At 37.5% G+C, this 24055-nt stretch overlaps 4 protein-coding genes across 6 annotated transcripts; 1 reads left to right on the top strand and 3 right to left on the bottom strand.

Annotated features, from left to right (window-relative positions):
* Positions 1-1158: 1158 nt before the first annotated feature.
* On the bottom strand, positions 1159-7061 carry pax10 (paired box 10). 2 transcript variants are annotated; one of them, XM_057346885.1, is made up of 8 exons: positions 6978-7061; positions 5057-5222; positions 4487-4654; positions 4227-4309; positions 3956-4106; positions 3717-3787; positions 2346-2490; positions 1159-2168 (listed from the first exon to the last, which is right to left on the bottom strand). In XM_057346885.1, exons 2-8 carry the CDS (start codon positions 5160-5162, stop codon positions 2068-2070), a joined length of 825 nt encoding a protein of 274 aa, XP_057202868.1. In that variant the 5' UTR covers positions 5163-5222; positions 6978-7061; the 3' UTR covers positions 1159-2067. The 2 variants fall into 2 exon arrangements, with proteins under 2 accessions (XP_057202868.1, XP_057202869.1); XM_057346886.1 differs by having other exon boundaries at positions 2346-2409.
* A 3300-nt stretch (positions 7062-10361) lies between these two features.
* On the top strand, positions 10362-13105 carry rcn3 (reticulocalbin 3, EF-hand calcium binding domain). Of its 2 annotated transcripts, none has more exons than XM_057345834.1 (8): positions 10362-10450; positions 10824-11056; positions 11146-11339; positions 11563-11735; positions 11853-11913; positions 12000-12091; positions 12197-12304; positions 12465-13105. In XM_057345834.1, the coding sequence occupies exons 2-8, from the start codon at positions 10842-10844 to the stop codon at positions 12570-12572; spliced, it is 951 nt and encodes a 316-aa protein (XP_057201817.1). In that variant the 5' UTR covers positions 10362-10450; positions 10824-10841; the 3' UTR covers positions 12573-13105. The 2 variants fall into 2 exon arrangements, with proteins under 2 accessions (XP_057201817.1, XP_057201816.1); XM_057345833.1 differs by having other exon boundaries at positions 10418-10450; positions 10769-11056.
* A 334-nt stretch (positions 13106-13439) lies between these two features.
* Positions 13440-16163, bottom strand: nosip (nitric oxide synthase interacting protein). The gene is made up of 10 exons (XM_057345835.1): positions 16108-16163; positions 15763-15839; positions 15530-15635; positions 15300-15381; positions 15017-15146; positions 14746-14888; positions 14243-14359; positions 14049-14119; positions 13837-13945; positions 13440-13741 (listed from the first exon to the last, which is right to left on the bottom strand). Exons 2-10 carry the CDS (start codon positions 15830-15832, stop codon positions 13670-13672), a joined length of 900 nt encoding a protein of 299 aa, XP_057201818.1. The 5' UTR covers positions 15833-15839; positions 16108-16163; the 3' UTR covers positions 13440-13669.
* Positions 16164-16743: 580 nt separating this feature from the next.
* Positions 16744-21207, bottom strand: LOC130562288 (germ cell nuclear acidic protein). The gene is made up of 6 exons (XM_057347210.1): positions 20104-21207; positions 18000-18055; positions 17787-17855; positions 17364-17415; positions 17220-17256; positions 16744-17119 (listed from the first exon to the last, which is right to left on the bottom strand). The coding sequence occupies exons 1-6, from the start codon at positions 20750-20752 to the stop codon at positions 17074-17076; spliced, it is 909 nt and encodes a 302-aa protein (XP_057203193.1). The 5' UTR covers positions 20753-21207; the 3' UTR covers positions 16744-17073.
* Positions 21208-24055: the final 2848 nt, after the last annotated feature.

Below are 24055 nucleotides of genomic sequence, written 5' to 3'. Positions count from 1 at the left end.
TCAGAGAAACACACACACACAAGGTTTAAACATGGCAACACCATCTGAAGTATTTTGTGGCCATCTAATTGGAATTAAAACTAGATACAATTCTTTGGCATCAAATTTATTCAAAACTTTGTATAAGGTTGCCTGGTCTATGCCCTGGAGCTTTATCTTGTGGGTGAATTGTATCTGGCTAGTGGCTACCGTGCTTTCATCTTACAGGACAGCCTTCCACGTGCACAAATATTTATTTATTGTGTCAATTTATGAATGTAATGTGGAGTTCACATGTAGAATTAAAACATATTTATAAATATTCACATCAAAACGTGTTGCATGATTCTGTTCCAAGGAATGTTGCATGAGAAACAGAGGATGTGTTTATCCACTTGAGAACCAAAGGTCATTAATGTTTGTGCAGAAGGGGCAAGAGATGGACAGATAGAGGGAGGAGTGCAGATGGACTGATGAGTTTAAGGGAGGGGCACCCATGTTCACACAGACTAGATAAAGCTTGCTGTGATAGGGAATGGGGGTCTTATGGGAATTGAAGAGACGTGACTATTGCAGTGACCTCTCCTCGAAGAGAAGTTTCATTGAGAAGTTCATTAACATCGGCTTTAATCAAACTCATTGAGAGGATAAATCTCAGATATGGGCGGTTTTAGTTTCCTCAGAAACTCCAGAGACATTTTATGGAGTTTTATACGATCCAACGAGCTCCATCCTTGGTTATTGAAATATTTGATGAATATGAATATGCATTCTTTGTATGTGAGAGTGGAACACAAATCTGAAAGGATCTCGGACATTCTTAGTTCATGTAACCTTTATATTCTGTCTGTCTCTGTCTGTATTTCAACCCCCTGTGAGAATAACTTTGTCAGAACATTATTTTCAATGGGTGTGGTAATGCAAGTAACAAAAACAGGAAATCCACCAGCACACAGGCAGGAAATGCTACTGTTCAGTGACAGTAATAAGTAAACACAGCCCAAACAGCAGCTAGTGAACCAATACACCATTACTCCAGAGAACAAGATAAAGAGGGAATAGACAGACAGAAAGATCAAATAGAGGATTATTATTTAAAGACACGCACACACACATACACCAATGCACGTTGCTCACTTTCACTGTAATATTTTTTATTTCAATGTTAAGTTTTTCCACAAAAGGGTTCACACTTAATTGTTCACAATTCTAATGTTAAATACTATAACATTATCACTCTCTCCTCTCTCACTGTTTCATATGCACACACATTCAAACAATTCTACAGTGAAATTCGGGGTCACGGGGTCTGACAGAAAAAAACATGAATATTACATAGAAGTGAAATAAAGCGATATTCAAAATCACAGTAATGTCCATTTAACAATTTACAGTAATAAATCATTAGCCATATTCCAGTATATTACACTTGATTGGTCATGTTTGATTGTCCTTGCAGTCTTTTGCAACAACGTTTGATTGTCATTAGCTCAATTTATGTTTGGTTTTGATTCCTATAAGATAGTTTGTGCATTTGAGTGATTGTTGCTGCTTATCACAGTTTTAGACTTGATTGTCATTGATTATTTCATGTCAGTGCAATAGTATTATTGGCTTGTTTATTCCTTACTGAATTAAAACCAGACATTTTGATATCTAGATGCAGCTTTTAAACTTACTTAATTGGGCAGTTTTTATACTTATTGTAAGTTACACATGAATTAAACAATTTTTTTTACTACACAAGGCAGGGTGTCGAACTACACTTTAACAGGCCATCTGAATTAATCCTTTTAGATACTGTTACTGTTTCGCCATCAGTTGAGAAAGATAACCAGACTAGTTTGTGCCTATACAGTACATGTGCAGGGCAGTCCTACCGTTAGTTTTGTGAGGTCCAAAGCTGTCTTCTTTATATGGCATTATAGCTTACACAGACTGCTTCCCTGATGTGTGAATGATCTAAATGCATACGGTAGTCTGGTGTTTTGGCAGGATTTTTTTGTAACATTTAGTTTAAAGATCTAGTTTAAATTGTGCTGTAGTACGTTCTGCTAGTTTTAGTCTGATAATGATAAGATGCGCTGTTTACTGCAGTCTCGTCCAGTACGGACTCAGACCTTGACCCAGCTCCTGGTCACTCCCCTGAACTGAGGTCTGTCCCGCTGTAGAGACACCAGGAAAAAATCCTGAAAGACACAGGGGCCTACCGTCACAATTTTTCACACATAGCCACCACAAAGGATAACTTTTGAAACACAAAACGGAACCACAGTGCAGCAAATCCACATCCACAACTCGTTAAGACTTTGGGTATATAGTATTGATATGCAGTGTGAAATATCCAAGAGGTTAACTGCACTCACCTGTGTTTGCACTGGCCGTGGGAGGAGGCGGGAGGTGGGGAGAGGTGTAAGATGAGGAGTCAAACTTACGAGAAAGAGGGGGCAGGGCAGAAGGAGAAGGGGGCAACATACAGGAGTAAATTGGAGTAGATTGAGAAGGTAAAGACTAGAGAAGAAAAAATCAGAAATAAAGATCAACCTTGTTGTATTTAACAAATCAATAGAATAAATGGCAGCTATATATGTTGTGTTTTTCATTATGATTATGCAAGAAACAACCCACATAAGTGTTAAAGATTACTTTTAAAGATTAAAGGTTTTTATGATGTTCCACAGTCCAGGACAGTAATAGGGCGTGTCATGTCAAAATATGATGGAAACTAAAGGCCTTAGTTCACCTGAGATGTCGTAAATATGATACTGGATATGTTTTTCTGTTTTCTAAAGGGAGGGGATTGTGGGATGATGAAACTGTTCTGTTAAACTGGCTTCTGTACGTTTATTTTTAGAAACTGCAATAACTTGAATAAATCCTACAAGCAGCCACTAGAGGGGGCTGTTAAGCCATTATAAATGACGACCTCAAAGTCCTGCCTAGTTTTACCTTTTGGTTGCGTAATAAGTGCGTGTACTAGCATTTCTGTATGCATTATTTACTGTTGTAGAAGGCATTCACTGTTTTGCATTCTTTAACAAAACAAAAATGTGTATGCTGTGTTATGTTTGAGAGTGCGTTATCTTTCAATGACCATATAAAGCAAACGTTATCATACATCTGCCAATCTTGTATTAAAGTGCACCAATAATAGGAAAATAAAATAAACATTACTGAACATTAAAACTGAACTTAATTATAAAAATTATTATAATGTATTATTATTATTATTTAATTATTGTAGTATTAATTAAATAAATTAAATTAAATTATATAAATATTGTTATTATTATGTTACTTTTAATAATAATCATTAGCAGAACTAACTGTAATTAAAAAAATTAAATCATTAAATGTATTATTATTATTTAATAATGGTTGTATTAATTAACGAGATTAAATTAAATTATAGAAATATTGTTATTAATATCTTACTTTTAATAATAATAATTAGCAGCTTTTGTCTGTTATTATTATTAGTTAATTAATTAATTAATTCAATTGTTTTTAAAGAGTTGTTTTAATGGTGCCATCTTGATCACTGCATGCTTAAAATACAGACATTAACCAGGTAAACTTTCATTAACTAACTTTTCATTAAACTAGCATCATTAAAATTTATGCCAATAAATGCTAATGTTCAAGGTGTAAGGGGTTAAGGAAAGATCATACATCTTGCCTATTGCATTGCTGTATGCTGTAGTTAGTATGCGTTTAAAAATGTGCATTTAATTTACCTGCTTACTGGAGAAGACTGATAGGGAGCCATAGCCTGAGAGAGACGAATCACTTCGACTGTGCATTGAGCCTTTTATAAAAAAAAGAGCACAGAAGAGTATAGAAATCAAGGGGTGTGGACAACAAAAGACACCAAACAACACAAGATGAAACAAACACTACTGTAACAGTGTTATCAGTGGCAAACAGGCCATTCATGCTTTAGTGAGGTTCTGTGTAAATATACAACTATATATACCTGAGCTGTTGCTGTGATGATATACAGGGGAATTAAAGGAGGTGCTCAGTGGAGTGTGTGTCTGAGAACAGGAACTCGTGCCTCCTGATCTCCTCTGGTTTCTCAGCTTCTCCTCCCTCCTCCACTTAGCTCTCCGATTGGAGAACCATACCTGTCAATCACCCACAATATGGGTCAGTGCATAATGGGCAGTCTCCTAATTTATTGTTCCTAGCCACTGTTACTTTAACTTGGTCAAAATGTGAAAGTAACTAATTAAGTAAACCGTTACCTGAATTCTAGCCTCTGGAAGATCAATTTTTGCTGCCAGTCTTTCTCGGGCGAAGACATCTGGATAATGTGTCCTTTCAAACTCTAAAAAATACATTCATATAAGACATTGTTGTACCCAATGAATCACACTTTAGAACAAATATTAATGAGAAAATCAAAATGCAATAAAACATAAAACAGACCAGAACCAGGATGTGTTATGACTTAAAAGTTGCCTTTGCATTAAAGCACGGCCTAAGAAAGAGCGACGAGTCACACCTTTCTCCAGGGCATCTATCTGCTCCTGGGTGAAGCTGGTGCGGTTCCTCTGCAGCTTCCTCTTCAACTGCAGGTGTAGCTGTGACTCGTCCACCGCATCCCTCTCTCTTTGTAGCACTCCTTCTCCAGCCCCAGCCATTTGCACATTCAGATCCTCCACGCAACCATCTATAAACCAACTTGCACGTGAATGTCTGCGAGCTGCATTTCAGTGTGGATTATTATATAGACAGAAATGAAGATGATCTGTGTCTAGTGTACCACTAGTTTGACCCTATTCATGTACAGCAGCGGGAATGCGCACAATTCAGTGTCTAATGTCTGCTCATTTTAGCTACGCTTTCCTATAACAAACAGAGGTTGTCAAGGCCAGAAGCTGCTGTTTGTTTGTGGGTGTTTATGTGGGGCTGATGGTGTTGCCATTGGCCCCCATCTGGTTGTGCTCAGTCAAGTATAAAAACTGCAGGATCACCAAAAGCTCATACACAACTCAAATACACACATGTACAAAATCATCATGTCCTCTCTGATTTTTAATGTCCAACTGACTATTCACAAATACTCACACACCTGCTCCATGTTGTGGGGTGATGGTGTCGGGCGGATGGTACCAGTTGTTTGGACCAGTCCAGCTGGAGCTGTTTTGTAGATTCAGCATGGTCAAATTCTCATACATCAAATATCACCTGTGAAAGAACACTGATCCTGTCCTTCTATCATTCAGACAACTCCAACCCTGCATGAATACAAAAAGAGGTTATAACCTTAAAAAAATAATTCTAAACTTCAGTATTCATGTAATGTAATGACCTTCACAACTGCTCATTTGTGTGACCTCTGTTGCATTATGATGACTGTTTATAATGACAAATAAGTAAGAAATAGGAAAAATAAACTCTTTCTAGCTTTGTAGACTACAGTTATTGCTTAATGCTCTGTAAGTCGCTTTGGATAAAAGCGTCTGCTAAATGACTAAATGTAAATGTAAATGTAATGCTTTCACATTTGTAAGTTGCTTTGGATAAAAATATCTGCTAAATAAATAAATGTAAAGTAAAAAATATTACCTAACTGGTCATATTGATCAATTATAAGAAAATACAAATGCAAGATATCTTTTCAATATTGTAAACCCTCTCTTTTTCATCTCTTTTATGTGTACACACACATTAACCCCACAGATACACGCACACAGAGTTCATTACACACATGAAGCGAGTAATTAAGAAGCACAGAACAGCTAGTCTGACATTGTTGTACACACACGCATGACTGGAGAGACTAATACTGTCAACTAATGTTAACTACAATACACACAAGAGACACTCACTCACACACCACACAACACAGACAGAGACACACACAATCCTAGAAAACAAAGAGAAAATTATAAATGCACTGCGCAATATAACACAACTGATGTTTTTCAACCGCAAACTTCGACTATGATGCAAAACACAATTTGAATGGAGGCACCACCTAATGTGCAAATAAAAATCATAATAATAGCCAGCATCTGCGTATAGAGCACTATTCAGCTAAATAAATAAATATTGTTGGATAGAGTTGTGTCCACTGATAGTTCAGAACGTAAAACTACTAACGAATGGAGGCCATAATCATAAAAATCTATAAATACTCATCTAGAAAGAGAGAGAGAGAAGGATTGCATATTATTGGTCCTCAAAAGCAGAGGATGCTTAACAAAATGTTAAATGCTCTTTCCTTTAATGAAAATGTCTGATAAATGAATAATATAATGAATAATGTTAACAGAAAAGAAACACAGAAAGAAAAACATTAGGATTATGGCAGACACTTTGATTCAAAGGAAATTGCATTGCATTCAATGTATACATAAGTATACCAAACGCATATTTCCCTGAGGATTGAACCCAGAATGTTGGTGTTGCAAGCACCATTCTCCACCAGGTGACCTTTTACAAAGTGAACACAGCGGAGGACATCAGAGAAATGTGCTTTACACTTGTTAAGCTTGTAAAGTACAAGTACTTGTAACCAAATTGTATTTACATTCTGAATAATTAATGCCACAAAAGATACAAATTTAAGAGAATATTTAAGAAGAGTTTAATATTTATGTTTTACCAATAAAATGCACATTTAACAACATACACAAACTGACACATTATAAGCCAAATAAATATAAATAATCCATAAACAAAGATATTTTATAAAAAATATTGCTGTGTCAAGCATAGATACATAGAGGAACAAGTTTTTAAATATGATGTTGTAGCACTTTCAATCCAAGACTAATACAAGCACATATAACTATTTAATTTATTGTGTAAAATGCTGTTGTGTACAAATGAGAAAATGTCAAAGGTCAAGTCTGCGATAAATTGTAGTGAGAATGGCCGGAACCATTCCACATTTAACAACAAACAAACCATTTTTCACAATAAAAAAGTAAGCTGTCTAATATTCTCTGACGCTTTCCATCCAAAGTGAAGACATATTGACTCACCAGGTAGATGAATGAATTGAAAAAGTGGTCCACACTTGCTGAGTGTCTCTATCACTTTCTGTTCATCCCTCCTTCTCCCTGCTCAATTGCTTTGTTAATGTTAGACTGTGTTTGAGAGAGAGAGAGAGAGAGAGAGAGAGAGAGAGAGAGAGAGAGAGAGAGAGAGAGAGAGAGAGGGGGGAGTGGAGAGAGTGGAGAGAGAGAGAGAGAGAGAGAGAGAGAGAGAGAGAGAGAGAGAGAGAGAGAGGACCAAGTTGCTTTCAAACCTTCTTATTATAATGAGAAACCCAGGATGTGCGATCATCAGAAACAAAAAATGTATAGTTCAATGCAATGTAAGTCGCTTTGGATAAAAACATCTGCCAAATGCGTAAATGTTCCAAGCATGTATAAATTGCTATGTTAAAAAGATATTTGGAAGAATGATTGTAAACAAACCGTTCTAGGGCACTATTGACTACTATAGTAGGATATAAAAACTACTATGGTAGTCAATGGTGCTCCAGAATTGTTTGGTTTTTCACATTCTTCAGAATATCTTCTTTTGTGTTCAGCAGAACAAAGAAAGTCATACAGGTTTGGAATAACTTGAGGATAAGTAAATGATGAGGAAATTTTCATGTTTGGGTGAACTGTTCCTTTAAGTTTTCTGATTTCATATTTTGACTGTAGGGCTTTTTGTACAACTTATGACATCAATTGTCATTGTTTTCCTATTAAATCTTGTGTGAATCTTTTACAGAGACTATGACAAAAAATATTTTTGAAGCACTTTCTCTCATCTCCCCAAAAAAGTTCTTAAAAGTTCACCCAAAATATAAATTTAAACTTCATTCACTAGAATAGTTTTTCAAGAATATCTACTTGAATTTTGTTTGATACAAACACAAAAATTCATTTGAAAACTTTAAATAAACTACAATATAGGACGATCATATGTGGTACTGTCCTATGGTGCTTTGCTGGTGTGCATTTGCTCATAGTACAAACATCTTCTTTTGTGGTCTACAGGCGAGTGAGTGAATAATGGCAGATTTTTCACCTTTTGGGTCAACTATGCCTTTAATGTGACAAGCTACATCAAGTTAACAGACTTTGCTAAAGTACAACAATGCGATACATTTAATGTGGCATACACATGATGGAGAAAGAACGGCAACAGAACGAGAGAAAATAGGAAGACATAACGAGGCCATGGATGTATCTTTGTAGAAAAAAACGAAGGAAGGGGAGACACAGAGGGCACGAGAACGAGAGACAGAGGAGGCAGAGGAGAAGGAGGGTGCCGGCTTTATTTATTTCCGGTTGACAAAACCCTCAGCTCTCTTCCTCTCTCAACCTATCCCCCGCCTCCCCCCTATACCTACATCTCTCTCTTTGTCACTTGTTTAGGCGATTCATAGAAAAAGACAATGACATGGAAAATAGACAGAAACATACAAATATAAACTAAAGAGAATTTTTTAGTAAATCACAAAAAATTGTAATCCGGGATCATCTTTTTTATAAATATCACCAAAGAAAAAACTAATGAGAGCAGATCCTAATTAAATGCTGTTAATATTTTGTGTCAGTGTGTTCCGCACATGTGACGTCGAGTGTGTGTTTATTATGTGTGCTGCTGTGTGAGTGTATACGCTCCTTCGGGGCACATTTTTCACTGTCTTGTTAGTTCATCCCTGTCACCCTCTCTCTCTCTCTCTGCTGGGGGGGAGGGGGAAGAGAGGTCACCATAGCAACAACGCCGGGACAAATTAACATCAAGGCCTTTAAAAATATCAGTGAACATGTATGAGAGCGCACGTATGTGTGGTTAAGGTATAAGCACTGTTCTTGATATCCCGTTTGTGGCAGCAATGGCCTCAATGTCAATGCTTCATTAGGCCCACAACCTCTCCATCACTCCGTGTCATCCGCTTCGGTCCTGAGCACTTGTCTTCTTCCCTATTTTGTCGCCTCTGCCTTCCCATTTACTTCCCATCTCTCTCTTTCTGTCTCTCTGTATGTTGTTGTGTGCCCCCAGGCTACTGAGTGCCACGTCCTCCCTCTCCCCTCCTCTCTCTCTGGCCCTGTCACCTTCAATTGCTCTATGGTAGTAGACACACAGCCACAGGCAAAGAGAGAGAAGAGAGGGGACACACGCATACACAGACAGAGAGAACGAGGGGTGAGGACTGAACGAGGAGGAGCTGTGTATGTTTGGAAAGAGACAAAAGGGGGAAAGAAAAAGGGCAGGTGTGAAACGTTAAGAGCACAACATATGGAATAAGGGATGAAAAAGGAGAGAAAGTAGATAATGGTATAATTATCCATATGTGCAAATATTTTAATGTCTCGTAACCATATGCGTTCTTGAGCTTATTTGGTAAAAACAGCAATATATGTCAATACCAAAGTAACAGTTTTTTTTTACTTGATAAAAGGTTAAACATGTTTCTTGTATAAATGATGGAAAAAATGTAATGAATTCTCTGATTTATGTTAGCATTTTTTTCCAGTAATTGATCACAGAGAAATTGCATAGCAACAACCACCTTTTTAGAAAAGTGCATGCCTGCTTCTGCAGCTGTCTCCTGGGTATAAGGAAATGATTTTTAAAAATTCAAGGGAAGAAAAGGGTTCATTTAGCTACTACTGTATAAGCTACTTTAGGGATTAGGCTCTGGTACTAAACATGTCAGTTCTGAAAAGGTGATGTTCTCTATCTCCAATTGCTGAAGCATCCTGGCTAGACCATATTAACCCCACAGTCTAATTTTCATATTGGCAAGGTTTTATTTATTTATTTATTTGTAGACTATGTGGTCCTGGGGACATATAACATGTTGTAAACATGTTTTAAAAACAATCTGAGGTTCACAAAAAGAAAGAACACATTTTTTTCTCTTGCCTGCAAAACTCTGCAGAATTTTTTTTACATTTTATTTTAACTATTCTTTCCCATAAGATACACATTCAGAAAAGATGGCTAACCAATATTTAACGAATATATTACCAATATTAAACTACATTAAGATGGTTATTAAGCCAATATTATGGAAGTTAAAAGACTTAGTTAATTAGAATATTAAATCTTAAAATGCCCAACAAATCTCGAATTAAAAGCAATTGACAAGGATTCATTCAACATGCATGTTTTCCTTATTTAAATTAATAAATACAGTCATATTGTACACGTCTAACTCTCTAAACACGAGTCTTCGAAACTTTTTCAATTTGTTGAAACGCGCCTGCCTTGATGCGCGTTCGCGTGTCAACGTGGCGTTTCATAGCCAGTAGAATTTAGAATTTAGACTGAACCCGCCTACTTTTGTCCTCCGATTGGCTGCTTTTCATGTCAGTATAGGATTTGTTGACACGTAATGTCGATGACTCCGCCTACTTTTACATGCACTTTAAAGAACAGTGCCAACGCGTACTCGTCAACTTACAAGATAAACGGGTGTATTGAAGCGGAATTCACTGCAGGATTGGTAAGCAATTTCACAACTGAAAAAAATTGTGATTTGTATAAGAAATTTAACTGCGTTTGCGAAGTTGTGACTTTAAACTGTGGATTTGATGCATGTATTCAATGTTATTGATTTCTGAAAATCAGTGCAATGCAAAACATTAACTTGTTAATTTCACACGTTTTCTTTTTATGATTAGGCTTTAAAACGTATTCTTATCATTTACAGATTTAAAACATTTTAAAAGGCCATTATTATTTTTATTTTTTGAATGAGACGACTGATATTAAAAGTAATTGAATGTAAATAGTTTTGATTTTATATTAATTACATTTTCAGGTCAATTTTTAATGTCATGCACCGCGAAAACTCTTTCTTGCTCCCTAACAAACAGACACACATCAGGGAAAATATGCAGCTGCTCTTTTTGGGAACACTTGCCCTTTTTGTAGGGGTCACAGTCACAGTGCCTGCACAGGAGAAGCGTGTACACCATCAGCATGACCTCAGTGACCATGCTCATGATGATGCTCATAGCTTCCAGTATGACCACGAGGCCTTCCTGGGCAAAGAGGAAGCCAAGACCTTTGACCAGCTGAGCCCTGAAGAAAGCAAAGAGAGATTAGGGTAAACACACACAAAAAATTGCAGAATAATTATCTTTACATATCATCTCTCAATATTTCCTTACCTATCTTTGTACATTCGGCATGCAGAAAGATTGTGGATCGTATTGACACAGATAAAGATGGTTTCATCAGCCATGCAGAGCTCCACCGCTGGATTAAACACAGGCAGAGGAGATACATTGAGGAAAACGTGGACAAGCACTGGAAGGATTATGACCAGAACAAGGATGGGAAGATTGGATGGAACGAGTATAAGAACACCACTTATGGATTTTACATGGGTAATTGAAACAAGCACTTGAAATTGGGCGAGGCGATATGAGAGTGTCACCATTATAAATAAAGCGTATTTTTCAGCTAAATCAGTATTTATGGTATTGTATTTTTAGGTAATAAAAATAGACAAAAATGCAGATAAACTTCAGCACATTTAACTTAAAAAGAAAGTTATTTCAAATACATAATCAAAATAACAAAATGTATAATAATGTTACTGTATTTCAGGTGAAGAGTTTGATGATGTTGATGATAAGGTGAGTTACAGATCCATGCTCATTAGAGATGAGAGGCGCTTTAAAAATGCAGACCAGGATGGAGATGGCATCGCTACCAGAGAGGAGTTCACTGCGTTCCTTCATCCAGAGGAGTTTGACTATATGAAAGACATCGTGATACAGGTTAGGAAATGGATAGAATGATTAAAAAAAATGCAAAGTAAACATTTCAAAGAAAGTAACTGACATTGAAGACATGCTTTGTATATTTTCTAAAACAAAGCCCTTTTATTTTTACAGGAAACAATTGAGGACATTGACAAGAATGGTGACAAGAAAATTGATCTACAGGAATACATAGGTATTTTCACATTTAAACAACATCAGATGTGATGTTTTGTGGCGTAATAATACAAATGTTGACAATTCTGTTTATTTTACCTTCAGGGGACATGTTTAACGCTGAAGATGGAGAGAATGAACCAGACTGGGTCACAACAGAAAAGAAACACTTTTCAGACTTCAGAGATGTTAACAAGGTATGTGATTGAAAGTAAGCCTATGAATCGGTAGGCTACCTGTGAATGGAAAAGAAATTAAGCAAGTTCATGACGGGATTCTCCTTCATTGTGTGTTTTTTTTAGGATGGTTTTCTTGATGCCAGTGAAGTAGCTCAGTGGATCCTTCCAGGAGAGGTGGATCACGCTGATAATGAGGCCAAGCACCTCATTCACGAAACTGACAAAGATAATGTAAGTGACACTCACTAGGCGACGTTTGGGTGATGTCATAAATGCAGTCAAAAATGAATCAATTTTGGTTAATTGACTCTTTTCTTCTATCTGTCCTCTTCCTTTTAATTCACTACCAATGAATCACAATGGACTTGCAACCATGTAATTGACTAACCAGGACGACAAAATCACCAAGAAGGAGATTCTGGCAAACTGGAACATGTTTGTTGGGAGCCAGGCGACTAATTACGGAGAGGATCTCACCAAAAGACACGATGAGCTTTAATAATCTCATATATGGGTCTTGGGGGAAGAAAATGTGTGTGGGATATATTTTTGGTGTGAGGAGACAGGGCAGTGAATATAAAAAATGATTTACCTTAATGGGTTGGGTGGGAACATTTTCAGAACCAAAGTCAAGGGATAGGCTTCATGGTTATAAGAACAAAACAAGAATGTTCATTAAGTGAGTCAGATAAGAGTTTTATTTATTGTCAAACATTTTATACATTATCGTTTTCAGATCAAAATATACTTTACACACACACTCACATTCCTTTGCAATAGACACTCCATCTAAAGGTGTGTAAAGCAATAGAGCTCAGAGATGCTCAGGAATTCAGCACTGAATACATATCAAATTAGAATAAATTTCATATCAGTGGTCAGTGATTTCACATTTAACATACCACTTACATCAAGCGAGGTGTGTTCTAGGAGGGGTGGTGTAGGTGGGAGGAGAAAAAAGTGATTGGCACTATACCGGTGGAACATTTTTCTCTCTGTGAATTCTAAATAAAGCCATGTTGGTTTTTTGGATTCGTTTTTGGAGTGGGGTTTAATTTTAATCCTCTTGCACATAATTGAAAAATTCAGCTCTTAATAACATTCAAAACAAGTTTCTGACCAACTTGACATATCAAGATTTGCTGATCACGGAAATTACACACTTTACCTTTACCAGAACTTGTTCTTTCGTTCTCAGGACGGTCGTCTCTCTATCAGTGAGATCATGGATAGAATGGATTTCATTAAGGTCAGCACCATAACTGATTTTGGGACCCTGGTAGTGGACAATCATGATGAGCTTTAACCACCTAACCACAACCTCAGTGTCTCATTAAACTATTAAAAAAGACAAGTGACATCAGAATGGTGTAAAATGAATGGTTTATTTAAGAAAAGAACCTAGAGACTACTGTATCTATTGTATATTAATGTGTCATGTTAATTAAATGTCACATTATCTTTAAAGAATAGAAACCAAATGACTCCAATTACCCCTTCCCAAACGTTACAACAACAACAGAACCCAAAAAAGCCCAGCTGAATTAATAACATCATTTACAGGGTCAAAGTGTGCAATAACTCTGATCTTCTCATTTACGCTTGCATTACGGGTCTGGCCTCTTTAGCTTTGAGATCCACTCCTGAACCTGCAAATCCAGTCCCACCCTGTGCATAAAGAAAGATTTCAAATATAATCACTGCAAAATGACTTCATTTAGACTGTGCAACAGTGTTTTCTGAACTTGACCTCTCCTACGCACCCTTTCCATGGGTATGATGTCCTTCTCCTTCAGTTTGTCTCCAGTTATTGGATTAACCATGTCTTTCTGTATGAGCTTCTCTACACACTCCATTGTGACTACCACTCCACTTGGGGAAAGGCCATAAAAAGAGAGACATACGTGAGGGAAAGGATCAAGTATGTAAAGTCATTAAATATCTACTACTATATATAGGCTAAGGTCAAACTCACGAGGGTCTGAGAACAGCACAGGGCACCGAGTTACCGAGTGTATCTTTGGTCACCGCACACACGTATCTGTCCTGAGCAAAGCATAAAATATAAAAACGATGCAAAACACACCTTGGAATTTATAACTTTTTTAAAACTATGCTTACAGTACATAAAGCATTATACAAGAGAAATGGGCTTGGTCAGCTACTTACCTGGCGTGTGAGAAGGGCCACCCTGTCCAGACTGGGGTCCAGGGGAGTGAAGCGTACAGGAATCAAATCACTCATCTTCAAGGGATGTCCTGACATGGGGCACAACACCGTCTTTGACTGAGAAAGCAGTAGAGTTGAAAACAGTTAACAACAAACAAGAAAGTCCAGAAGAGGGGATCTATCCAAATATAGTATACATGTATATCTTAAAAGACAGATATTAATCTGAACATGACTAATGTCATATTGGGGGATAAATTAAGAAAGTGGGTGACGGGACACAGTTTTGACACTAAAGGTTACCCATGTATTGCACAGGACCAAAAAAGACAAACAAACATATCAAGGGCATTATGACCGACCAAAAGAACAGTTGGCAGAAGTAGTAGCATGCAAACTGATTGCAGGGTGAACATAGAGTCTTGTGTAACACTGTTCAAAAACAGCAGAGGTTTAGTGACACAAGGCTGGCAGAGAGGGGAAAGTATAAGATCTATACCCACAGGTTTTTTGAGTAAGGTGGGCTTGGACTCTGGTGTGAGGCTGGGGATCCAGAAGCTGGGCAGGGCTGAAGCAGTACTATCCTCTCCTGCTGAAGAGTTAGAACTGGAGGAGCTGGCTTGGTTTCCTTCATCTTTAGATTTACCTACAGAGACATCAGACCATACAAATAATCCAGCAAGTACTATATGCACAGTGGTTTTAATCAATATGCGTGTAGCCGGATTATACTTTAGTATACATTTCCTTCACCTTATTCTCCAGTAGCCATACCTGAGGTAAAAGGGTTGATCGGCTTGGACACAATGTTGTTCTCTCGCTCTTTGAACTTCTCTGCTCTCTCTCTCTCCTTGGACTCCAGCTGGCCCTCACTCTTCAGAGCCTGTTTCTGCTTCTCATATGCCTACATTAACATATGACAGCATTAGACAAACCTTTAGGAAAATTAACCATGGTTTTCCTATAGTAAAAGTGTAGTAACCAGGGTTTTTGGCATAAAGGTAAAATTGTTGTAGGGGTAGTGAAAGAACCACGTTTAATGTAAGAGTAAAACAACCTTCATTTTCTTGGCAATATCAGTCTTCTGATGAAGGATGTATTTAAGAATGGCTTCTTTTTCATAAATGTATCCGTCTAAACTGGCATAAGAAAATAACACACACAGATGAAATCAAAGCACGTCACTTTGGTGGTCAATTTAACGATCAAGAACTAGACATCACATAGTATAAAACAACACAATGTAAAGGAAATCGTGTAAAAGAGAAATATAAGTGTGGTTCATACGTTATGACAGGGTCTCTGCAGGGCTGTAAGGACAGACAGCAGCAGTCAAAATCTTTGATGGCATCTTTTCCCAAACGCAAACTCTGCGTCCCGTAACCCGACGCAGCTGAGAAAGTTCAGAGAGACGCACAATATGTCATATTCCTGATATACCATTTCATTCATTATCATTATTGTGTGTGAAACAACCCCACAGACATGCCGTTATTTCAACAGGAAAGCAGGACTATTACCGGTATCTTTCTTCTTCTCGTGATAAGTGTAAACAGCTCCTGCTGTGCAGTTCTTCCCATGTCGAGTCATGTTTGCCCTTCGCACAATAAAAGTACTTTATTTTAGAGATAAACTGACTTTTTAAACGGTACTGAATAAATACACATTCACACAGAGGACAAGATTCTACACAAGATGGTAAGGACGATTTCTTAACCAGGGAACTCTTATCACAACATTAAACTACGAACTAATAAACGGGAAATACATATGTAACGTCATCATACACATGGTGTTGTATAAAAGAGAAAAGCTGTATGAAGTACTAAAACGCAGAGGAAAAAATCGTGTAAGTTGTTGTTCACCTCTTACGTTCACGAACCGGAAGAAATCTGTATTGTGTTTCCTTTCCGGGGTCAGCAGAAATTTCAGAATAACAGTCGTGTATTGACCGTGTCATGCTGTCTTTATAACATACTGCTGTTTGTATATTTTTGTTATATATCTAAACACACTTGATCGTAATTTATAAGTTGAGGAATAACTCATTGCGCTTAAGTTACTTTTAATGAACAAATTACTGTCACGTATTATTTCCGTGTTGAAAAAAACTATAGAACACTGCCCAAAACACAATAAAAATGTTTATGGATTTACTGTTTGTAATGGGAATTGTATTGGTTTTAATGGAAACTATATATATTATACTATACTACTATATATTGTGTCTATTGGTGTGTGAAGGATTCTATTGGTGGGATATTATTGCCCAAAACACACTAGAAATGTTTTTAAATGTAAACCATTAGAACTTCTGTGATGGTTTCTATTGAGGTTCAATGTTTTTTTTCAGCAGGGTTGTACTTTTTTTTCAAAATCACTATCAATGAAAATGGGATTGCAAGTAAAAATAATTCATATAGACATTATATCTTTTTAACTTCAGAAACCACTGTCCCAAGGAACTATATTTTTGATTTATTTTAACAGCATTAGACAATAAACTTACACATAAATAAAACGTCCCATTATTTTATTCGATAACATTCAGTGTCAAAACAACACAGTTAGGTTTGAAATCACAATTCATATTTTTTCATAAGAAAAAATGTTACTCAGTTCATTTAAACGTAATTCGGGATAATTAAAATATTTTAATTCCACATGTATTATGTGTTGACCAGAGTGTAGCGTGTAATGTGTTGAGATCAAAAAGAGAGAAACAATGTAACCACAATAAACATATCGCTACAATGTAAATCCTAAAGTTTGTTAAAGGGAACGCCCAAGTGCTCGTTCCTCTTTTGGCCACATGGTGGCGACAAGTGGACTTAGTTGTCGTCATCGTCGTCATCGTTAAAGACATCCGCGACAGTCCTGTAAAAAGAGAAAATCGGCACATTATGATGACACTTTTATAGTTTATATTACTTTTTAAAATATATTTGTTACAGTTATCAGGAGAATATTATCTTACTTGTAGATAGAACCAGACACGGAGTCGATGAAACCACCTTTGAGGAAAAATGTGATGATGATGTTATTTATTAGATAATTGGACTTTGAATGATCAAAATAACAAATTAGTTTTTATCACACTGTTTTTTAGACTTTCTCTTACCTGGCTGGCAAACGGTATCACAAACAGGACAGATGTAGCATTTTCCACAGTCCTAAAAGACAGATTATGTTATATGCTTAAATCTTGACATTTAATGGTATACACTTGTCAATAATAAATGTTTAACTGAGTCAATGTGGTTATGTCCTTTTGGCAGCTCTACCTTCACATAACCATATGTTTTTTTTTACTTTCAACTCCTGCTGTTATAGACCCACATAGCCTTACTATAATACTAAGGGTGCTTGAGTCATTAAATGAACGTTCACTCAAAAATTACATTTCTCTCAACTCTCATGTCATCCCAGATGTATAGTATACTTTGTTTCTTCCTTTCTTCTGAAATGAATCTTTTGGGTTTAACTAAAGAAATGCATATGATAGCCTACTGTATATAAAAACTGATCAAGGTGGGTTTCTTACATCACAGAAGTCGCAGTGTTCTGAATCATCTCCCTTTTCACATGGGCACTTATCACAGCTGTCACAATGCTGAAAGAGACGTTACTACATTAAATGTGTAACAAACCAACAGTTGTTGGAATCAAAGCTGCAGTGAATAGGCACAGCTAGATTCTGTAGATTTTTAAGAGGTACAGTGGACTCATTGTGCTAATAGATCTCAGTGGATCCTACCTCACAGTGGGCACAGAATGAGCAAATGGATCCTTCATGAAAATCATCGTCATCATCTGAAAGAAATGTGATCAGTGGTTGTTTGTTTGTCAACATTGTTGTTTAGGAATCAGAATGAATAGTTGCTCTTACACACATGTTTACACATGACTCACCACACATTCTCCTGCGTCTCTGTCAAATTGTATGTACGTGGATGTGCATATTTTTTATAAACACACATACCAACTACACAATGTCTTTAAGTGGAGCTTAACTTTTTTCAAAGTTTGCACACATCATTAGGCTACATTATCACTTAAACATTTACTATTAAAACACATTCACTGTTTAATGTAAATATACTACAGTTTATGAACCACATGTCTCTACAAATGTTTACAAATTAAATACAACTGATCCAATTCCAGTATCATATGAATTTCTAATGAGATAATGATAAGGCAAATTATGTAAAACATATTCCGACACACATTCATAATGTTCATGTATAGTTCATATAAGAGAGGTACCAGAAATTACACCGTGTAACACAGGATCATTTGATTTATTCGTTTCAGAGTGGGGGTTAAGAGATGTGATGCTTTGTACAAAACACCATTGTGTTGCTTAGTATGATGACAGAGCAGATATTACACTAAACAGAGAATGAAAAAAACAAACATGAAGAAAATAAACAAACACATACAGTACCAACAGAAAAAGGATTCAATCTAAACAGTCATATTCTTGCATCTCCTGATAGTTGCTGTATTATCTGTTCCCCTCTGATATTTCCTGTTTGTGTATGTGGAAGATGTCAAAGATGAATTAACATTCTCTCTCTTTTGCTACCTCTCTGTTGGCATTCGTACAGATGCTGTTTCAGACTGATGTTTCATAAAATAGCTCAAACATATTTACCCTAATAGATCACTGTATGTTTCTGAGACAGCTAAAAATGTTGTTCTTCTCTACTACATGTAGCCTATTCAATTTCATTGAAATGTTATAGAAAACACAGAATAAAAGTTTCACTTGTTTGTAATGCTAATGTACATTGAGAGGGTAGGTTTTTTTTGAGCAACTATTTTGAGAATCCTTTGGTAAGAAAAATGAAATAAATAGAAACTATCATAAATAGTGACAACATGTACATTTTATAAATCTATATAGTAGATATATAATTTAAAAACCACACAATGACATGTGTAAAAATAAAAGACAAAAACAAGAGAGATCAGGACTGGGTTTTTTCTGTGTTAAGGAGAATCTCTACAGAGAAAGAATGAGATCTGAGAGATGTAGTGAAAGAGAGAGAATCGAGAACCGATCTGTCCAATCAGCCTGCCTTCCTATATTTCCCCACAACCATCCAACATCCTCCTGTCTCTCTCTCTCTCTCTCTCTCTCTCTCTCTATCTCTCTCTCTCTCTCTCTATCGGTCCCTAGTATCCCATGTTGCTCTCTGTGGTACCGTTCCCCCGCTACATCTGCCTGTCTCTCTTTCTTTCTCTGTAGTTTCACACGGTGACACATATCCAAGAAAAAACTTCCAAAATCATACAAGACAATTAGAGGGATGAAGGAAGAGTGGAACCCGCTCTTTCAAACGAGACAAAAATCAAAGAACGATCTGATCTATTGGGCCAATGTGAGGCCTCGGGCTCAGACTGCAGCGCTGGGTTTGTTTTTCTCTTTTCTTTCTTAAAGTCCTCAGTTCATAAGCACTGTACTGTGCTGCGCATCAGGACTTGAAGCAGTCCGCCTTCAGAGGGCCCACAGAACTCATAGCTCTATTTAGGCAGGGAAGAGAAGACAGAGAGAGTCAAAGACAGCCAGGGTGATGGACAGCTGGAGAGGGGAGGAGGTGGGGCTTTTTGCTAAGCTCGGAGCGATCTGATTGGATAATAGGACTGACTGATTGGACCTCAACTACAAGCATAACTAGCAATATTTTGTGGCAGAGCTGAGGTGAACAAAGAGGGAGTGGCCACAAGGCCGCCTTGCTCCTCCCCTCTCTTTCCCAGTTCGGTGAAAAATAATTATGGAGGGCATAGAGAGGGGGCACATAATTGAGATATGAAAGAGGATTCTACACTACGTTAAGAGCAATTTTACGTACCTTCGTGGTCATCGTCGTTATCATCATCGTCGTCGTCATCATCGTCGTCATCGTCGTCGTCATCATCATCATCGTCATCATCGTCATCGTCGTTATCATCATCGTCGTCATCATCATCGTCATCATCATCATCGTCGTCGTCATCATCGTCGTCATCATCATTGTCATCGTCGTCATCATCATCGTCATCATCATCATCGTCATCATCGTCGTCGTCATCATCATCATTATCGTCGTCATCATCATCGTCATCATCATCATCATCATCGTCGTCATCGTCGTCGTCATCATCGTCGTCATCATCGTCGTCATCATCATCGTCATCATCATCATCATCATCATCGTCATCGTCATCGTCATCATTGTCGTCATCATTGTCATCATCATCATCATCATCATCATCATCATCATCGTCATCGTCATCGTCGTCATCGTCGTCATCATCGTTGTCGTCATCATCATCGTCGTCATCATCATCATCATTGTCGTCATCATTATCATCATCGTTGTCATCATTAGCCATCAGGCCTTCCTCGTGAATGAGCGGCAAATCCTGGGCTTTAACAGAGGCAGAGGGGGCCAAGGGTGTCTGAAAAGAGCAAAGCAGGGCCAGCAAAAGCCCCAGCAGCAAACTTCTGAGAGTAGCCATGACTGGTCAGGGAAGTAAATCCAAACACAGAGACCTGAGTGCAACGCTTCTTCACGTGCACCTGTCAAATCAAAGCCCCTAAGCGGACACCACCTAAATCCTCACACACTCACAAACACACTCACACGCAATCACACTCTGATACACCCTTTCAAGGTAGAAAAGGTGATGAATCGAGTCGTGAGGTCCAAATTATTCCAATAGTCCAAACACTTGTTCCCAGTGACAGAAGAACACTACGGGATCCCTTCAAAATAAGGTGTCTGTTGGGTGTCCTAAAATCATAGACGAATCATAGACAATTACCAAAAAAATTCCCTCTGCGTTGTTTTAGCGTTTTAAGACTAAGAAGAGCCTTGTGGTGGGCAAGGTAGTGTCTGCAGCACGGACCTCACTAATGGGGCAGAGACAGACAGACAGACAAACTCGGGGGTAAAATGAGATGGGGGCGGAGGCCATAGGACATGAGTGACAGGGGCAAGTGCTGGAAGCCTTAACAGCTATCGCTATCCATGCACTTTAGGCTGGAGGTGAGAGAGAGAGGCCGGTGGCATACACTACTTTTTTACCGTCATGAGATGGTGGGGTATAACTTTAGAGACGGCAATGGGGGGCGGGGTGGGGCTCCAAGGAGAGGGTTACCATATATCGAGAGAAGAGGGAGGAGGAACAGTCTATATCAAGAAGATGAGCAAAGAAGAGGGATTGTTTAATAAATCCAAATGTGAGATGAAGATATCAGCACATTCTTTAGAAGTATGTTCACAGAGTTGACCGTGGTCCTGCAAAATGCACGTGCGCCCCGCATTTGACTATGTATGTACATCATTAAATTAAAAGTATTTACGAGTTTATTCTTTTGTGACCTGTTGGTCATAAATTAAGTTGTCGATGAATGCATAAAAATCATAAAGCTGGGCCTGCCCTCATATAACACCCACACACATGCTGGCTGATCAGGTTTTTACTTTTATTTTTTAGAACAACATTCTGTCAATCTTGGCCGTGACAGTAACGGCCTTCTGACCCTCTGCCACTCATGTGTCCCCAAAATAGTACACTGAACGCTGGGTGGGGTGTGATCTATTTAAAACCTCGCTACAACACAGTCAGGGTAATGTGACCTTCCCTGGCACAGTGCACCACGGACTCCCCATAGACCTGCTCCACCAGCCCAGTATACCACACAGCTGTGCCTTCATGTATCTCCCTACAGTATCTATAGTCCCTCTTGAATTCTATTCATTTCCTCTTCTATTCGTTTTTTTACCACATGTCTCCTTCATATTTTATTTGTGTAAACAATAATCAACCAAAAAGCTGTAGTGACACAGTATGAGAGCAACCATTTGTATATGCATAATATTTACCATCAAAGCTGATAGTTCAACAAAACATAATTCCCCTAAAAGGATAGTTCATCAAAAAAGATTATTCCATCACTTACTCACCCTAATGCCATTGCAAAGACATATGACTTTTCCTCTTCTGCAGAACACAAAAGAATATACTTTGATGAATGTTGGTAACCAAACAACACTGGCCCTCATTGACTTCCATTGTATGGACACAAAACCACTCAGACATTTCTCAAAATATCTTCTTTTGTGTTCCACAGGGTAAATGTTTGTACATGTTTTGAACAACATGAGGGTGAATAAGTTATGGCAGAATTTTTATTTGTTGCGTTTCATTCTAATTCAAATCCACTACTAAATAATATAAATTATGGAAAAATAATAAATGCACCTCTAGGAATCAAACCTCATTACATTTCACTATACACTATTAACTAGAAAATGAACAGCAGGGAGGTGCACTGGTGTAGGCAAGCAGTTAAACTGCAGTGTGGTTGAAAGTGGATATGTATGCAGACATGCCTGTGAGATATATGTGCCCAGATCATCTTCTCTCCTTTTATCCTTGTCTTTCTACTTTAAAGAGAACAGCTGAGCTTACGTTGCCTTGCATCTGTATTTGACCCACTTTTTTCATGATGCAGCATTTAAACAAGAAGTTGGTAAAATGATGCTTGAGCCGGATCATTTCTCTCTACAGCCAACATAACTTAAATAACTTTAAGTATATCCTGCAGCATGTGTTAGACAGATTATTATTGTATTCTTTATTAAACCATTCATTTGAATAATTTTGATAAGTCAGATGTATTTTTTTGCTTGTGATGTGTACTGTATTTATCGTCATAAAGAGGCAATGAAAATGCACTTGATTGTATTTTATACATTGTATTTCTACAGCAAAGGACTCCATCCATGAACAAGCTGACATTTAACCTTTTAAAACATTAAGGCCCGGTTTCACAGACACGGCTTAGCTTAAACCAGGACTATGCCTTAGCTGAATTAAGATATTTATGTCGCTTTTATAAAAATGCATTAGATTAATGGGGAGCATCTTGAGACAAAACAATGGCACTAATTTTTTTAAAGATATTTCTGGGCAAGTTATATTCAGTTAAGACAGGTCACACATTCATTTTAGGATGGGACTAGCCTTAAGCCTTGTCTGTGAAACCGGGCCTATAGGTTAATTCTGACAAAGTGTTGTAAGTAAACGTTCACTGGCGATGTGCTCTCACGCAATTTAACCAATTCAACTAGCAGATTTTCTAAGTATGAAACTACCTCCACGCAGATTCTGTTCTGAACAAAGCAGCACATCCACGTTCACAGCTAGCGAACAGCTAAACCTGGGCTGAAATGATGTGCTGATTTAGCTTCAGTCAGAATTAAGCAGAGATACTAAGATGTGTTGAGACCCACTCCTCCCTCCACAGTTACAGAAGATGAAAACCTGATCCTCATCTGGCCTATGCTCTTGCCATGTAAGGCTTGTAGGAAACTAAGACCGTGCCAGCCTAGGAGTTAAATGCTTCTCAAAAAGGGAAAGGTCATTACAAATGGGCAATAGTAAAGATTAAGAATATAAATCAAAGAGGGAAATACAAAGACAAATTTAGGTTTAATTGGTAAATAGGTCATTTTACAGCCGCTTTTGAACAACTTTATAAATATCTTGATTTCCAAGATGCAAAGAACATATGCACACAAAATTCATAATGGACTTTACAAAAGAACAAATTGGCTTTGCTCAAAGAGGAAAGTAAAAGTAATGATTTTTAAATTTGATGACGAAGCTGTGCCTTTTCTGTACCTGAGAAAAATCATATTTGACATTTAAAAAATGCTTTGTAGAGCATATTTAAAGTTCAGATATTTACACAAAATAATACATGTTTTATAATACTATAAATATGTTTCCATTTCAACCGTCAAACCCTGA

Source organism: Triplophysa rosa, linkage group LG11 (assembly GCF_024868665.1).
Source record: "Triplophysa rosa linkage group LG11, Trosa_1v2, whole genome shotgun sequence".
Lineage (NCBI taxonomy): Eukaryota > Metazoa > Chordata > Actinopteri > Cypriniformes > Nemacheilidae > Triplophysa > Triplophysa rosa.
Note: the sequence above shows the minus strand (reverse complement) of the source record. Positions and strands in the feature narration are given on the sequence as shown.

Coding starts and splice junctions, on each gene's coding strand:
- nosip (XM_057345835.1), bottom strand. CDS start 15,832: ATGACTCGACATGGGAAGAACTGCACAGCAGGAGCTGTTTACACTTAT. Junction 15,382..15,529: donor TGCAGAGACCCTGTCATAAC/GTATGAACCACA, acceptor TTCTTATGCCAG/TTTAGACGGATACATTTATG. Junction 14,360..14,745: donor CCACCTTACTCAAAAAACCT/GTGGGTATAGAT, acceptor CTGCTTTCTCAG/TCAAAGACGGTGTTGTGCCC.
- rcn3 (XM_057345833.1), top strand. CDS start 10,785: ATGCACCGCGAAAACTCTTTCTTGCTCCCTAACAAACAGACACACATC. Junction 11,057..11,145: donor GAAAGCAAAGAGAGATTAGG/GTAAACACACAC, acceptor TTCGGCATGCAG/AAAGATTGTGGATCGTATTG. Junction 12,305..12,464: donor ACGAAACTGACAAAGATAAT/GTAAGTGACACT, acceptor TTGACTAACCAG/GACGACAAAATCACCAAGAA.
- LOC130562288 (XM_057347210.1), bottom strand. CDS start 20,752: ATGGCTACTCTCAGAAGTTTGCTGCTGGGGCTTTTGCTGGCCCTGCTT. Junction 18,056..20,103: donor TAACGACGATGACCACGAAG/GTACGTAAAATT, acceptor CATTTCTTTCAG/ATGATGACGATGATTTTCAT. Junction 17,120..17,219: donor GTGTCTGGTTCTATCTACAA/GTAAGATAATAT, acceptor CTCTTTTTACAG/GACTGTCGCGGATGTCTTTA.
- pax10 (XM_057346885.1), bottom strand. CDS start 5,162: ATGTATGAGAATTTGACCATGCTGAATCTACAAAACAGCTCCAGCTGG. Junction 4,310..4,486: donor GATAGATGCCCTGGAGAAAG/GTGTGACTCGTC, acceptor TGTATTTTTTAG/AGTTTGAAAGGACACATTAT. Junction 2,169..2,345: donor CACGGCCAGTGCAAACACAG/GTGAGTGCAGTT, acceptor TGTGTCTTTCAG/GATTTTTTCCTGGTGTCTCT.